Source organism: Heteronotia binoei, chromosome 5 (genome assembly GCF_032191835.1).
Source record: "Heteronotia binoei isolate CCM8104 ecotype False Entrance Well chromosome 5, APGP_CSIRO_Hbin_v1, whole genome shotgun sequence".
NCBI classification, from domain to species: Eukaryota; Metazoa; Chordata; class Lepidosauria; order Squamata; family Gekkonidae; genus Heteronotia; species Heteronotia binoei.
In genome coordinates this window covers 58,066,510-58,083,308 of record NC_083227.1, presented here as the reverse complement: position 1 = coordinate 58,083,308, position 16,799 = coordinate 58,066,510, and the positions used below count along the sequence as shown (strand labels likewise).

Genomic DNA, 16,799 nt, shown 5'->3' with positions numbered 1-16,799 from the left:
GAGTTTTAAAAGGACATTCCCCACAGCAGTTGTGTATCTGTGAGGAAAGCAAATTGAGTCCAGGGAATCAAAACGGCTCATTAAAAAAGTCTTGTGTAGTTTGACACCGAGACACATTAGATAAAGATTGAGAAACAAGTTGAATGCTCATTTTGAGTATATCTATCATGGCTAGATGGCCATCTGAAAGCAATGAGGATCCTGTGAATTTAGGGGGAGGTATTTGTGAGTTTCCTGCATTGTGAAGGGAGTTGGACTAGATGACCCTGGAGGTCCCTTCCAACTGTTTAGAATCATAGAGTTGGAAGAGGCCTTTAGGGTCATCTAGTCCAACCCTTGCACAATGCAGGAAACTCACAAACACTTCCCCCTAAATTCACAGAATCTTCATTGCTGACAGATGGCCATCTAGCCTCTGTTAAAAACCTCCAAGGAAGGAGAGCCCACTCCTCCCGAGGAAGTCTGTTCCACTGAGGAATCGCTCTAACAGTCAGGAACTTCCTAATGTTGAGCTAGAAACTCTTGATTTAATTTCATCTCAATGCTTCTGGTCCTACTTTCTGGGGCCACAGAAAACAATTCCACACCATCCTCTATATGACAGCCCTTCAGCTGCCTCTCTCAGCTGCCTTCTCTCCAGGCTAAACATCCCCAGCTCCTTCAACCTTTCCTCATAGGACTTGGTCTTCATACTCCTCACCATCTTCGTCACTCTCCTCTGGACGCATTCCAGCTTGTCTATATCCTTCTTAAAATGTGGTATCCAAAACTGAACACAATATTGAACACAAAACTCTATGATTCCATGTATCCAGAATAATAAATTATGAAATCCATTGAGATCTTAGTCTGGTCAGAGTGTAAGTGCAGTAACACCTAAAGGTACAATGGGAGATCCTGAATTATGAGATCCTGAATGAAAAGTGGAATTATGAGATCCTGAATGAAAAGTGGAATTATGAGATCCTGAATGAAAAGTGGAATAATATGCAAATAATGAGGAAAGAGAGAGTGAATGGGCCTAGGATGGGTGTGGTCAGGCAGGGTGCCTACAATGCTGAAGCCTAGAGAAGGCTAGATGATGGATGGGGTTGCTTGTGCCCGGAAGGAGAAGTCTTAGGCAGTGGCTGCAAGCCAACTTCTTCCCCAGGGCAGTTAACCCCACTCAGTTAGGTAAGCTTGGTCTTTCCGATTTCCTGCTCCTTCTTTCCTTCTAGCCACTTCCATTTTCTCTGTGCCACTGCTCTAAGGGTACAGCTCAATAACTGAACCCACATTATGGTCTGGCCTTCTTGGCCCTCTGCCCCACCCTCTCCTCACGCATAATGGCACACCCTCACTTCATACCACAGCTGTTAATCACCCTTGACCTGCCTTAGATTTGCCCAGCAATACTACCCCTCCCCCAGGCTTGGTTGTTCGCTTACCTACCAAAGCTGAAGTTTCATCCAAGGTGTGGGCCCCTGGTGGGTAGACCCTATCCTCCACAGGTTAGATAAAGAGTATTTCAGAACATTTCATATTAGGAGGATAGTATGCAAGAGGAAGGGGTTGAAGACAGAAAGCAGATTTTGAGGCAAAACTGCTGAAGGCTGATAGGGTAACAGATCACAGATGTTTTCAGGAATATTTTAAAAGAGTTCATCAGGGAATGGAAACACATTTAGCAGAGTTAAAAGCTGACACACAAGCATTTTTTTTTTTTTTGTAAATTTTGGGTTGAAGTCATAGGAGTGATGGTAAAGGAAGGCATGCCATGAAAACTTTTTGAAATTAATGGAGATAAACTTTAATTGGATGAAAAGAGAAGCAATTATGAGAAGGAGGCATTTATGTATGCAGAAATTGTGATGCTCGGTCAAAGTCAACATCAGTAATTCTGGATGTTAAAGAACTATGCAAATGTAATTGGGAAGCTAAATAATCTAAATCTTCTTTAGGAGAAGCTGGGATGTATAAATTACATGTGGATATGTAATGGAAGGAGAAAAAACAAACAAACTAGGTATATGGAGAAATAGTAAGCCAATGGCTTTGCACATCCCCTGATGTGTGAGTCCACCAAAATTATAGTCAGTATGGAAAAAGAAGTCCCCAAAGTGTCTCTGTGAATTAGTTCTGTGTAAGGCTGGAAAACTGAATGACTATTGAGTCTGATACAAACAGTGCAATCCTAAACAAGAGTTGCATCCTTGTACTGATTTAAGTGGACTTAGAAAGGTACAACCCTGCTTATTGCCCTCTCTGCATGTGTGTGTGAAGTACAGGCCTGAACAGTGGATAAACACAAGGCACCTGAGATAAATTTGCAGAATGTGAGATAAAGGCTTGCATAAAACATTAACTGTGGCAAATTTTGGAAGATGATATCATAGAAGACTGGAGGACTAAATGGTGCTAGAGAACATAAGAACATAAGAGAAGCCGTGTTAGATCAGGCCAATGGCCCATCCAGTCCAACACTCTGTGTCACACAGTGGCCAAAAAAATTATACACACACACACACTGTGGCTAATAGCCACTGATGGACCTCTGCTCCATATTTTTATCTAAACCCCTCTTGAAGGTGGCTATGCTTGTGGCCGCCACCACCTTCTGTGGCAGTGAATTCCACATGTTAATCACCCTTTGGGTGAAGAAGTACTTCCTTTTATCCGTTTTAACCTGTTTGTTCAGCAATTTCATCGAATGCCCACGAGTTCTTGTAGAGGTGTGCATTCAGTATACCAAGCCAAATAAATATCTGAATAATACCTTATCACTATTATTTGGGTATTCATTAAATCAAATCACACTCTCTAATCAGATTCAGCTACCAAATTATGGAGTCCCAAATAAAAGCTAAATTATTCAAATTTTATTCAGGCACAGCTTGGAGAAGCTGAGTTGTGCCATGGCAGCGGCACAACTTGGCAAGTGAACTCAGGCATTTAAAGGCATTACATGCCTTTTCAGGGGCTCCTTCTTTGGGGGCCTAGTCCAATCTTTTAAAAACCTGGGGAGGTTTGAGGAGAGGCACCAGCAGCTATATTGCAACTTTGAAGAAGAACTGCAGATTTATACCCCGCCCTTCTCTCTGAATCAGAGACTCAGAGTGGCTTACAATCTCCTATATCTTCTCCCCCCACAACAGACACCCTGTGCCTCTACCTCAAAAAACAGCCCCCTCCCTGTAGGTTATAACGGATTAGTCTACATAGGCTATAATGGAGCCGAGGGTATAACAGAGAGATCTCTCAGCAAGGCATTTAAAATTTAAATGCCTTCAGGGTTCATTCACCCACCTAAATGCCTTTGGAGGGAACTTTGCATTTTGCCTTTGGAGTTCAATCACTTTGGTGTGGAGTCATAGTGTGGAGTTATACCTAGCTTGAAGGCATTTAAAGAGACTGTGTCCCTTTCCCCCTTTATTCTGGTGCCATAGAATTGGATCCCCTGGTCCAGTCTTTTTGAAGGAGGAGAGTTGAGAGGCACCAGCAGCTACACTGCAAATTCAGTGTCCCTACCTCAAAAAACAAGCCCCCAGAACCCTAGAAACCCCCAGATTGATTATTCTGAAAAATACTCCCCCCACCACCACACTTCTAAATGGTGCGTAACACAGTGCAGCTGTTCCTCCAACTGATCTTGACTGGTTCCTTATATTTCAGTTAGTTGCTGGTGGTCCCCAGAACTGCTTCCTAGTATCCTGTTACAGAAAACCAGGGCTTTGGTTCTCCCAGAGCTCACAAGAGCGGAGCTCTGCCTGGGCTAGCCAGGGCTCTGGCTGGCTTGACCTGCCATGTGGCAGCCACGTGCTCTCAGGCCAACCAGTGTGGTCTAATATGCAAATGAGCTCATGCTGGCCTTTTTCTACAAAAAAAAAAAGCACTGCAGAAAAGTATTTGGAAGATCCACCATTAATGAGGTGTCCTGAGCATTGCTCCCCCTTAAATATGGAAGTGGAAATGTAGGACTCTAAAGCATAGCCAGCTTCAAGAGGGGATTGGATAAACATATGGAGCAGAGGTCCATCAATGTCTATTAGCCACAGTGTATTGATGGAACTTTCTGTCTGGGGCACTGATGCTCTGTATTCTTGGTGCTTGGTGGGGGGAAGTGGGAGGGCTTCTAGTGTCCTGGCTCCACCAGTGGACCTCCTGGTGGCACCTGGGTTTTTTGGCCACTGTGTGACATAGAGTGTTGGACTGGATGGGCCATTGGCCTGGTCCAACATGGCTTCTCTTATGTTCTTAACTAGTAATTGGGAAATGGATAGGGACACACAGAAAGATCACATTATTATGTCAGGAATACTTCCTCAGCCAGGTCCTCTCAAGTGAAATTTATTTATTTCTTTATTTAAAACATTTATTAGCCACCTTTTCCCCTTGTTTATATTAACAATATAAACAAAACATTATACAAACACAATAAAAACAACAATTATTTTTTAAAAAATGTATTTAAAAGGTCACAGTTTAAAAACACCAATTAGGGCTGACAATAAATAAAAAACTAAATCAATCTAATGGTTTAGACTAAATTATTCAAAACTTTTAAAACTGGCTTCAACTGGCTTAATTAAAAGGAACCAGGAAGAATATTTTGGCAGACAGGCTGGTCAGTACCTTTAGGCAGAGTGTTGGATCCGGTCATCTTTTTCAGTCAGTCCTGGTCAATTCTGCTTCTTTCCACAACTTCAATCTCACATTACTTTTGTCCATGCATGTCCCATGATACACAGGCATAGCATTTTTGCACAATCAAGAGAGACTCCCTCCTTCCTTTCTCACTGACAGAAAAGTTGGCTGGATCCCACCCAGGATTTCCTGTTTGTGTTTCATATTTGTCTGGGTTTATTTTTATTGACCTTTGCCTTGCTTCTCTCTCTCTAAATCTTGCCTCTTTCCCCATACCTTTTCCCTTCAGCTACACCTACCTGGCTCACTTGTAACATTATGTAAGTTCCATAAATGTTCAAGTCTTCTGTAATCAGGAAGTCCATGACTCCTTAGTTGTCACAAAGGGATGTATCTCAGTTTACACTGTCTCTGACTTTGATTTTAAACATTCAAATTCCAAAGGCATGAAATGCCCCACTACAACATCTGGGATGCTTTTGTTCTTGGATGAAAAGTTGCTGATATTGCTATTTAGAAGACAGCAATAGAATGGATTACCATCAAATAGGGCTGGATTGTGTCACATCTATCATATTAATGATCCTTGAACTAAGAAATACTAAGTACAGATCAGCCGAAGAAACCACAATGCTCCAAAGCAACCATTAGGTAGGATCTATTTTATGACTGATCTTTCACAATAATCAGAACTCTCCCATGTCCTCCTATAGCAAGAGAACTTTAGCTATTTTAAGGGTTGCCAATCCCCAGGTGGGGGCAGGGGGTCCTCCAGTTTGGAGGCCCTCCCCCACTTCAGGGTCATCAGAAAGCGGAGGGAGGGGGAGGAAAATGTCTGCTGGGCATTATTCCCTATGAAGACCAATTTCCATAGGGTATAATGGAGAATTGATCTGCCAGTATCTGGGGCTCTGGGCACCCAATCTGAAGCCTATCATCTATTGCCTCTCCTCAAAACACCCTCCAAGTTTCAAAACAATTGGACCAGGGGTTCCAATTCTATGAGCCCCAAAAAGAAGGTGCCCTTATCCTTCATTATATTCAATGGAAGGAAGGCATCTAAAAGGTGTGCAATCCCTTCAAATGTGATGGCCAGAACTCTCTTTGCAGTTCAATTATGCTTGTCACAACCTTGCTCCTGGCTCCGCCCCAACATCTCCTGGCTCCACCCCCAAAGTCCCCAGATATTTCTTGAATTGGACTTGGCAACCCTAGCTATTTTTAACGGAAAGGGCTCCTCAGATGTAGATGGTCTCTTCTCTATGTAAGTTTCATGAACCATTAAAATGAAATGATGGAAATAGGGTTGCCAGGTCTCCTTACCATTCGGGGAGGGGGGACCTTTGTGGGACATTTTGGGGGCTGGATAGGCAATTGAGAGAAATGGCTGGCAGACATTTGAGTGGTCCCTAGGGAGAAGCAAAAAGGACCACTAAAATGGCTGCTAGCCATTCCATGTCCAGTTTTGCTTCCCCCAACTTCTAATCAGGTGGAGAGGAGCAAAACTGATCACTGAAAAGGCTTGCAGTCAGTTCAGGTGGTTAGTCTAAACTAGCTGCAAGCCTTCCCAGCAATCAGGGTCACTGAAGGCTTGCAGCCATTTGAGTGGTCCTTTTTGCTTCCCCACTCAAATGGCTGCTCTAGGGCAGCATTTCTGGGGTTTTGGGCCACTTCTAGTAAATATGGAAACTGATTGATATGGGTTCTTAGAGTGGTAGATTCGCTGCCATCAAGATCAAGGGCAGGTTGAGCAGGAGGGGCCAAATTTGTTGGAAATCTGCTGCCTCAACCAAAGGCCTGGCAAAACCAACCCATTTTCAGGACCTGCAGAACTGTAATAGATCCTGGAGGGCCCTAATCTTTATTAGGAGCTTGTTCCACCAGGTCAAGGTAAGATGGCCCAGATCAAGGTAAGATGGACATCTTTGGGGCTGGGGATTACCAGTAGATGTTGATCTACTGAGTGCAAGGCTCTTTGGGGCACATATGGGGAGAGCTGGTCCAGTAGGTACTTTGATCCCTGGCCATAAAGGGCTTTAAAGGTTAACACCAACACCTTGAACAGAATACAGAACTCTATTGGCCACTAGTGCAGTTGGTATAGCACCAGCTGAATGTACATTCATGAAGATGTACAGTCAGCAAGCACATTGCCGTATTTTGCAGTAGCTGCAGTTTCCAGGTCAGGTACAAGGGCAGCCCCGTGTAGAGCAGGTTGCAAGCCTGGAAGTGACCATTGCATGAATCACTGTAGCCAAATCATGGGAGGAAATGTAGGAGGCTAGTTGCCTAATCTGCCAAAGATGGAAAAAGCTGATTTGGCAGCTGGGGTGACCTGGGCCTCCATGGATAATAAGGCATCCAGTATTACTTCTAAGCTTCCTACTCTCAGTGCTGGTATCAGTGGCACCCCACCCAGAGCTGGGAGCCAAATTCCTATATCCAGTCCCCCATGGCTGAGCTACAGGATCACTGTCTATAACAACCTTGTCAGGCATGTTAGTCTGAAAGGAAGTGGCTGGCCCAAAGTCACTCAGCATGTTCCCATGGCAGAGTAGGGTTGTCAAGTCCTCTTGAAGTCCCGGCAGGGGACTTTCATGCATGTGTGACAAAATAATGTCACCTGGAAGTGACATCATCAAAATGGCAGCGCGCATGTGGGCCGCTCTAGGCGTTTCTGGGAAAACTCTATGGTTTTCTCAGATGCTCTAGCCATTTGGGAGGCTGAAACTCTATGGTACCTATTGTACCATAGAATTTTACCTCCAAAGTGGCTAGAGCGTCCGGGAAAACAATAGAGTTTCCCCGGAAATGCCTAGAGCGGCCTGCGTATGCGTCGCCATTTTGATGACATCACATCACGCCAGACCCACCTCCACATTGGGCCAGTGGGCTGGGAACCTCCCAGGTGGGGGATTCCCTGCACAGACTGGGGGCTTGGCAGCCCTACAGCAGAGTAAGGATTCAAACTTGGGTCTTCCCTATCCTAGCCCATAACTCTAACTGCTACACCATTCTCTCTTACACAGATATATGTATTTACAGATTAGAATTTTAAAAAGATGATTCTTAGGTAGTGTTGGGCTCCTGAACTCTTTCCCACCAATGGCATTCATTGTGACTTCATAGTTCATACACACAAGCGGTTAGAAATGTTTTTTCTCCATCAAATGAGCAGACAGATCTTCCATGCATGCACTCCATATATGTAATAGAACACTTGCTCCAGGCATTGTATAATGCACTTGATTGCTCATGACAAAGGACAGCTGCAAATGCTCTAGCTTTAAGTAGCTGTAAGTCTGTGAGTAGAAATAATTTCAGAGGAAATTCACCAGGTGGTATGCACACACGCACGCACACGCACACAAAGAGACTGTCTTATACTGAAGCAGTCCATTGACCCATCAAGGTAAGTATTGTCTACTCAGACTGGCAGTGTCTACTCAGTGTCTAAGATGGAGGTCTTTCATATCACCCACTGCCTGGCCCTTGTAACTGGAGATGCTGGGGATTGAACTTGGGACCTTCTGCATGCCAAGCAGAAACCCTGCCACTGAGCCACAGTCCCTCCCTGCTGACAGTGCAATTCAATGCATATTTACTCAGAAATAAGCCCTATTTTATCCCATGCAGCTTCCCTCCAGGAAAATATATATAGGATTGTAGCCCATGTTTGGCTTGAATGAAACATGGGGGACATGCAGTCGTTATGCTGAGGTCAAAAATATTTTCTAAATTCTGCAGAATTGCAGCGCAGGCAGAAGCCGAGAGAAAGCTAAATCTGGATGTAACAGCAAAATCCAAACAGCATATTTCATTGAAGCTAGCAGTGTAGCATAATGAATGACACAAATGGAAGGACAAACATAGCTGTCTTTCCAAAAATGGCTCTATTAGCATCAGCCCAGAAACATCAGTGGAAAATCTGACATAAATATGGTATATTTGGATCAGGTCCTGTTTTAGGAGATTTGGCAGTGTAAATCAAGACTGGCTTGACAACCAGAAGCCACCAAGAGCATGGAACTGTTGAGTGAAGTCAGCCTAGCAACATTATTAAACCTGATTCTTTTGCAATAATTAATCTACCGATGGGCAAGGTGAGGTCATTGTTCTTATTGAGATAAATGCAGTAACGCTTCTCTCTTTCTTAGTGAACAAGCTAGGAAAATAGAAGCGCTGCAGCTGCATTGCTGCAGTTTATGGCTATTTTATTTTCAAATATATAAATGAATGCATAGAAATGAATGTTTAATTGCTAATATCTATTATTTATATACATTGCTGTCTTAAAACGGGTGGGAGGGGGCAATGCTCACACATGCAGATTTTGCAAAAGGGGTAATTTTCATTAGCACAGTTTTGTGGTGTGTGCTGTGATGGGGATTTAAAAGCATCTTTACGGTACAGCATAGTCTATGCACTGAAACATTACTTTATTAGTGAAATGTTGAGCTTTTTTGTGTGGTCCTTTCCCCAGAATAATGGGGGGGGGGGAGCCTTAAGAGCAATATCCATTCTCTGATTAAAATTATGCAGATGCCAACGAGGTTAATAAGCTGAAGACTGTGCATATTATTAAGGAAACAGATCTTATGTTTCAAGAGAGAACTGAAAAGATCTCTAATTGATGAGTAATTTCAAATTTGATATCCTTTATATCTCAGTGCAAAAGGGAGAAAAGGGGGATATTTCATAAATATATGGTACCTAAAAGAGAAGAGCCTTAATTACACCATGGACTACTGGATAAAATGATTACATTTTCTACACTGTAAATTTCATACAATTAAATGCAGCAGTGTCACCTTATAAAATGTTTCAATTTGATAATTATTTCAGTTCATTTACTCAGAAAAAAATATAAGCATGAATTTACTAAGTATCTCCCAAATCTAGTCATTTTCATTCTCCCGGACTGACTTGGAAGTTACTTGTGCTTGTCTGAACTTAAATAGATCCCTGACAAATTTAGATAACTATTAAAATTGATAATATTATGGGTGATAGCTTACTAATAGAAATTAATTCAATGCTGTGCCTCCTAGTATTATTACCTGATGCTGTAAAACTACATTTTAATGTAACATTTGGGGTGTTTAAGGAAGCGTTTGCGTGAGTGTTTGAAAGTATCTAGGGATGAACTCCTTGTCTCATTTTGTCGGCCCTGTTAAGAGAGCTTTGTGAAATATGATGTGACTTCTATACATAAATGCACATCAAAGGGTGACAGATGACAAGTTGTCAAGTAGTAACTCACCATAGCATGTGCATCATTTCTTGGTAAAGGAGTTATGGTATCATCCTGCAAGCTGGTGGTGAGGATTTTATGAATTATTTGCTTATTCAGTTTACAGATTGGGAATAGATGTAAAGTAACATGCTTCTCTTCCTTGTGAGGATAACACAGTTAACCAATTTATCAACTGGTTGAACACTGTGGCATATTAGCTCCATAGCCTTTTCCAGGTAGATTCATACAACAGAGTTGGAAGGGATCTCCAGGTTCATCTAGTCCAACCCCCTGCACACTGTAGGAAATTCACAAATACCTCCCCCCCCACACATACATCCCCAATGAGCCCTGCTCCATGTTCAGAAGTCAGCAAAGACCTCCAGGATCCCTTGCTAATCTGGCCTGGAGAAAAACTGCTGACTGACCCCAACGTGGCAATCAGCATTTCCCTGAGTGTGTAAGAAAGGGCCACAAGAACTAAGCACTGATGCAACCCTTCCTGCCCTCCTTCTCATGATCTGTCTAATTCACAGAATCAGCATTGCTCTCAGATGTTATAACTGTGCAAGATGAGAGTGCATGCTACCTGCAATTCTCCCAATATGCATGGTCACTTTTTCATCTGACATCATGCAGGTAGCATGCAATGAAGCTGAAAACATGCATGAAATCTTATTCAGATAAAATGGTGGCCATGCATACAGAGAGGATTGTGGGTAGCATATTCTCCCAGTATGCATGATTTGGATATCTCCAAACATGATATCTGGAAAAGGCTCCACTAATTCAGCCAACAGTAAAATGAATGATGCAAGCTAACATTGACTCAGTGTGTTAAGTAATTAAAAACCATCTGATGTGCGCTGCATTTGCTTATATAAAATGTATGGTCATCTGGGCTGTTTCTTACCCCGTGGGGATCCCAGGGATTTTCCTTTCAAGCCAGATCAAGAAAAACTTCTGTTGCTCAAGCATTTTCTAGACTGCAGCCACCTTTTGTGTTTTTGTCAGTGTCGTTGCACTTCCAATATCACTCTATTGGTACAATCAGTTCACACTGACTTTTTTTCTTCAGTCAAAGCTCTACAGCAACCTAAACATGTGGATAACCTGCTTCCTTTCTATTTGCTTATTAAAAGCATTTGTAAATTAGAAAGAAAGAGAACATTTAATACTGTATATTTAGACCTGGGATACCAAGTTTTAAGCCAGCATCAGTATCTTTACCAGAAACCTGGTGCATCAGGTGATAGGTGATCAGGTATAGATCCCATTTTTTAAGTTGGTAGTGGGGGAAGGGAACATTGGGTAAAATTGCAACTATATCAGTACTAAACAGTAAAGGGGGGGGAGCAGAAAAAGTGGGCCATGAACATGCAAAGCAGAAATCTCTTTCTACTTGAAGGACTCTCCAGGAATGCAGGAAAATATGATTGTGCCGATTAATCAAAATGGGAAGGGATGTGGTAAAAATGACATGCTCATAAAGCCATTTTTAGAGTTTGCCCCCTTTGGTTAACCCTCTCAAGCAATCGAGGAGGGGGTCACCCTGGAGTCATGGGAAAAAATGGTTTACCCATTTAAAGCTTTCTACAGGCACCAACCTCCTGTTAAGCCTTCTCCTTGGTGAACTGTAGTGCCCTGAAGTCCCTCTCTCCCCTCCCCACTGCCTTTCTTTTTTTAATTTTGAGTTTCATGAAAAGGGAAATGGGGTCAATCTGGCCCCCAATAGACTTGGCTTGAAAATGAAAGCACTATGCATAATAGTCACTGGGGGTTTCATTTATGCCAACAAATACTGGGAGGGGGGGGAATGATTTTAGCACTGGGGGGGGGATGATTTTAGCACTGTTCCCATGTTTATATAGATTAGGGGTGTCGAATGAGTTTGACACCTCTGTTATAGATGGACCAGCACCTATTATCTCCATTTTTTGAAAGGTGGAGCAAGCAGTGAAAACAAAACAAAAAATCTCATATTTTATATCTAGATACTTTTTTTTGGCTTTGTGGTTTTACACCACTTTTGGAATTGGGGGTGCAATGACCCCAATGGAAAGCATTCTGCAGCAAGAATTGTTGAGTATATAGTAGGAGCAGATAAAAGCCCTATGTTTGTGTTCTGTCAAAGCTTGCCTCATGCCCACAGCTTCATGGAAAAGCTCAAATTGAACTGTGCTGCACTTTTGGAAATGGAGTCATTCTATCCCATAGTAGGCTAAGCCTGGACATGTTTGAAGGCATCCTCTGAACCTCACATTTTCCAGACTTGAAGGAGCCATGAAGCCTGGAACTCTAGATGACCCCTGGCCTCCTGTTTTCTGAGCTATTCCCTTTGTCTGTTTTCTGTTTTATTCCCTTTGTCCTTCAAATTTTGAAAACCTTGAAGTGATCTTCTCAACTTTACATATGGGGGGGAGCACTCTTGATCAGGGGCCCCCAACCACTGGTCCGTGGCCCGGTACTGGTCCACGGCCTGCTAGCAACCGGGCCATGGAGGGGCAGAGGTGCCACATCACCCCTGCCCATCTGGGATTCAGGCGGAGGAAAGAGGCAGCGCAGTCTCACTCTGAAGCTGCTCCCCTTAGGGAGGCAGCATTGGAGCAAAGCCACACCACCTCTTTCGTCCTCCCAGGTTGGTGACCTTAGCCTATCCTTCATTTGTAGATGTTTAAATGAGAGGTGGAGGCAGGTTGGTCTTCTGCTGCCTGGCCCCCTAGTGGGGAGACAGAAGAAACAGCCCCAGTCTCCCTATCCCATTAAAGACCCCCATGAGGCGCAGGGGTTTGGCACAAGCAGGGGGGCAGTCTAGGGTGGCAAAAATCGCAGTGCCACTCCCCCACCGGTCAATGGAAAATTTGTCTTCCACAAAACCGGTCCTTGGTGCCAAAAAAGTTGGGAGCCACTGCTCTAGATGACCCCAGCCACCAGTCCACTGAGCTGATTGGTTCCCTTTGTCCATCAAACCTCTGATGTGTCCATCTGAATTTTTACAGGGGGAAGTTACTTTAGGTGATCCATAGCCACCCATGCACTGAACTATTCACCTTCAAATTTTCCAAACCTCTGAGTCACCTTTTCAGCTTTACATATTTGGGGTGTATGTATTGAAGGTTACAATGATTGCTTTCTTTAAAATAAACAGTTCTATAGATTCCCAACTGTATTATCTGCTTTTTAAATGGTGGGGTCAATTTGACAGCATTTACATTTTTGCGGGTTTTAGATGTTTTCAGTGAGGGTTATTTTCGAGCCCATTTCCAAATTTGACTCTCCTTTGCATTTCTGAAGGGAGTTATTCTTGAGGCCTGATTTTTTTTCTTAGTAGCTAATGCCATAACTGAGAAAGCTATCAGGTTTGCTTTTTGCTCTACTGTGGGGTCAAAGTGCCAAAGTAGTTTAGTTGGGGCTTTTTCCCTTGGGAAGGTTAATTTCAAAAGCCATACCTGAATTCTTCCAGATATGCAGAAGATTCTCTCCCCTTTGTGTTTGGTCCTATTATGCAGATTTTGCAATGGGGGAAAGAGTCAGGACAGCATAATTAGTTATAGCGATGGAAATCCATTAGATTTGGTCTCTGTATAGCTCATTCAAGTTAACCCATGTATGTTGTTTTGAGTCAAACCTTGCCCCGAGTAGGCAAACCAGTCAGAGATTTTACTGTGATCCAGAGCACTCTTGGTCTTGACTATAAAACAGGAACAGATTGGTTGGTTCTTCATTTCAGAATTATATACATTTGAAAATGGAGTTTTCTTCTGGAATGTGGACTTTAAAAAAAAAAAAAAACTTGCAGCATTAGTTTATAAGCCTAAAATAAGTAAGAATAAGGAAAGGGAGATGAACGAAAATTTCAAATGCGAGGAACCAAGTTTTCTGAACAGTTCAATGGTCAAAGCTGGTCAGTGTTGTAGAGCTGCTGCTACCAAAGGAACTCAAGAGAATGCAGAAGCAAAATGGGCCGATGTGTGCCAGACATTTTGTAGAAAGTGGCCATTTGAGGTTCCAGGATGAGTTCCTGTATGAGAAAGATATATTTTTTTTGAAAATCTGCAGCAACGAGAGGAGCAGTATGCCTCAAAACTTCATCTTCCGTGAGTACAACAGCATATTAATAAAGACGCATGGGACAAGTTATAAATACTTCATCTAATGAGTGACTGCCAAGGCACCTGGAATATTGTAAGGCAATTATGCACTACTCATTACTTCTTGGCATGGCTGGTTCTTCCCAGTATGGATTATTTAGTTCCCCTTTTTTTCTCTCATATTTTTTCTCATAATTTAAAATTTACAAGCATGTGAGTGAAGTGCCAAGTCTGAAGAGAGATTGTATGGTTAAGCACTTTTGGGGGTGGAGAGGAGAAAGCTTAACAGCAGCCTTGACAGGCTAGCCACACTGTGTGGATTCTCTCCTCTGAGTGAGAGTCGATAATACTCAGTGATCTGGAACAAAGCAGGAGTCAAGTAGTACCTTTAAGACCTTTATTCAGAATGTAAGCTTTCATGTGCTAGAAGCACACTTCATCAGACAATAGGATGAAATGGAAAGCAGTCATAGAGAGAGTGGGCAGTGAATTAGTATGCAAAATCATGGAAATGTTTTTTAGCAGATTAAAAGAATCACAAGTTGGGATCTAAACAGAGCTTCCAGGAAAATTTTGTTTGAGCACTGGCATATAACACCTAAAAACTACAATGCTGAGCTTAAGAAGAGCTTCTTGTTATTGATGCCAACAGGGGTTCCCCCTTCCCACAAAGGGTCTTATACCAATAACAGCAGTGTAACAGGCAGTTATTCAGCAAATAAAACATTGTTTTTCATTGCTGCATATGCATGAAGAGTTTCTCCTGAATTTCTGTGGCTTACACAGCTATGAATGGTAGAAGCTGAGCTAGAATAGAAAACCTGCCTGGCCAGTTTTTATTCATATTTGTAAACCTACCAGAGCAAGTTGTGAACCAGTTTTTCATTCCTCAAAAGTCTACAATTCATTTTTTTTTAAGTTTCTGTTCTTCAGGGTCCTCAGAAGAAACGACAGCTTAGATCCCCAGGAGGTTTTCTCGGGGCAGAGGGATTTGCACTTTCAGAGTACAATTTTCTCACTTTTCTTGTCCTGCAGCACCTTGAAATACCCCCATACAAAATCTTCCTGGGGAACAGGGAACCCCCAGGAACAGGCTTGGGGGGATTTCAGACCACTGAAGGAGAGGGGAGGTGATAAAGGTGCTCTTTGCAAGAAAACTTTTGTCCACAAAAACCTTCCAGGAGATTAAAGCCTAATTCTTCCTCCCTTGTATTGCATTTTCAGAAATAAGCACAATTCTCTTTGCTAATTTGCATTAGCTCACTTCAGAATCAGATCAAATCTCTTCACTTCATGTATTTATTTAAATATTTCCATCCTTCTTTTCTTCCAGCTGAGGAGCCAAGGAAACACATATATAATTTAGACAAACAACAACAAAAAATGTGCAGTTGGAACTCCTACTTCTGAGCTAGTCACTCAAGACCACAAGTTTTGAGCCAGGGCTAATAGCCAAGAGCCAAGACACCTTTGGCTCATCTCAAAGGGTTTGCCTTTGGCTACATTCTGGCAAACTACCTGCAAGCTTGAAGGAAAATAGAAGCACAGTCCAGATCTGCAGTGCAACTGTTGGCAAGTGTAAGGTGATTCACATTGGGAGAAAAAAAATCCCAAATCAAGTATAGGCTAATGGGATCTGAACTTCCTGAGAGATAAAGAGATCTTCAGATTGTGGTAGATATCTCAAAGAAAGTGTCAGCCCAGTGTGCTGCAGCGGTGAAGAAGACAAACTCGATTAGGGATTATTAGGAAAGGTTTTGTGAATAAAACAGCCAGGATATGTCTATCAATGGCTACTAGACATGGTGACTGAGGGGAACCTTCATATTCAGAGGCACTAAGCCTGCCTGTCTTTGGAGGATGGTGGAAGACAGGAGGGCCTGGCATGACTTGGTCCATGGGGTCGCAAAGAGTTGGACTCGACTGCACGACTGAACAACAACAAAGCCTCTGAATCCCAGAGCCAGGAGGCAATATCAAGGGAAGGTCTCAGCCTCTATGCTCTGCAGTTGGCAATCCAGAGGAACTGGTTGGCCACTGTGTGAGATGCTGGACTAGATGGAATATTGATATGATCTCTTATGTTCTTACAATATTGCCCTTGATGGACCCATGTTCTGATTCAATATAAGGTATCCCATTCCACACATGATGTGTGTAATGCTATATGTTTACTAATTGGATAAATAGCACTGTTCTTAAATATATTCTGGGAAACTCACTCCTTTCTTTTCTCTTTTTGAAAATAGATGAATGTGCCACACTCATCCTGGCTTGTTTGTTCTGCCAGTTTTGGGACTTTCTGTTCATGTTGCCTGATGTCTGTGAAAACTGGTTGATGCAAGTATGCTGCCCTTCCCATAGATATCACCAAACCTCAAGTGATGACCACAGCAACGGTGACTGCAGCTGTGACTGTGACATAGATTGCAGCATCCTGGAATCTTGTCATGAAACCAGTGAGTGTCTGGAACTAGCTCTGGAGATCTCTCAAGTCTGCTATCACTAATGTTGAAACAACTAACGGAATTCCCATGAACCTTCTTTGCTGAAACTGGCATAACTCCCCGATGAATATATCCATTGAAACAAGAAACAAATACAATACAATACAATTCCTAAAGAGATCATATTTGCCAGCCAGAGCTGTGTAACAGCCTTAGATTATAAATCTTGAACTTTCTGTATAGCATCACAAAGAAAATTCTGGGGGGGGGGGGGGGGTTTGTAGAATTTCATAGTTGCTATCCCTGCTGAGGGAGGATATACAAACATGAGAGAATTCTGTGTATAGAATTCTAGAGTGGCTGTAAAATGCACAAAATATGATAAAAGACCATACATAGAGG

At 42.6% G+C, this 16,799-nt stretch overlaps 1 protein-coding gene across 1 annotated transcript in view; it reads left to right on the top strand.

Moving 5' to 3' along the window:
• MDFIC2 (MyoD family inhibitor domain containing 2) overlaps positions 1-16,585 on the top strand; it is a 151,207-nt gene extending 134,622 nt beyond the window's left edge. Inside the window, exon 7 of the mRNA XM_060238798.1 lies at positions 16,200-16,585. Within this exon, the coding sequence (XP_060094781.1) occupies positions 16,200-16,459 (260 nt within the window). The 3' untranslated portion in view covers positions 16,460-16,585. The remainder of the gene's footprint in view (positions 1-16,199) is intronic.
• The last annotated feature ends 214 nt before the right edge of the window (positions 16,586-16,799 follow it).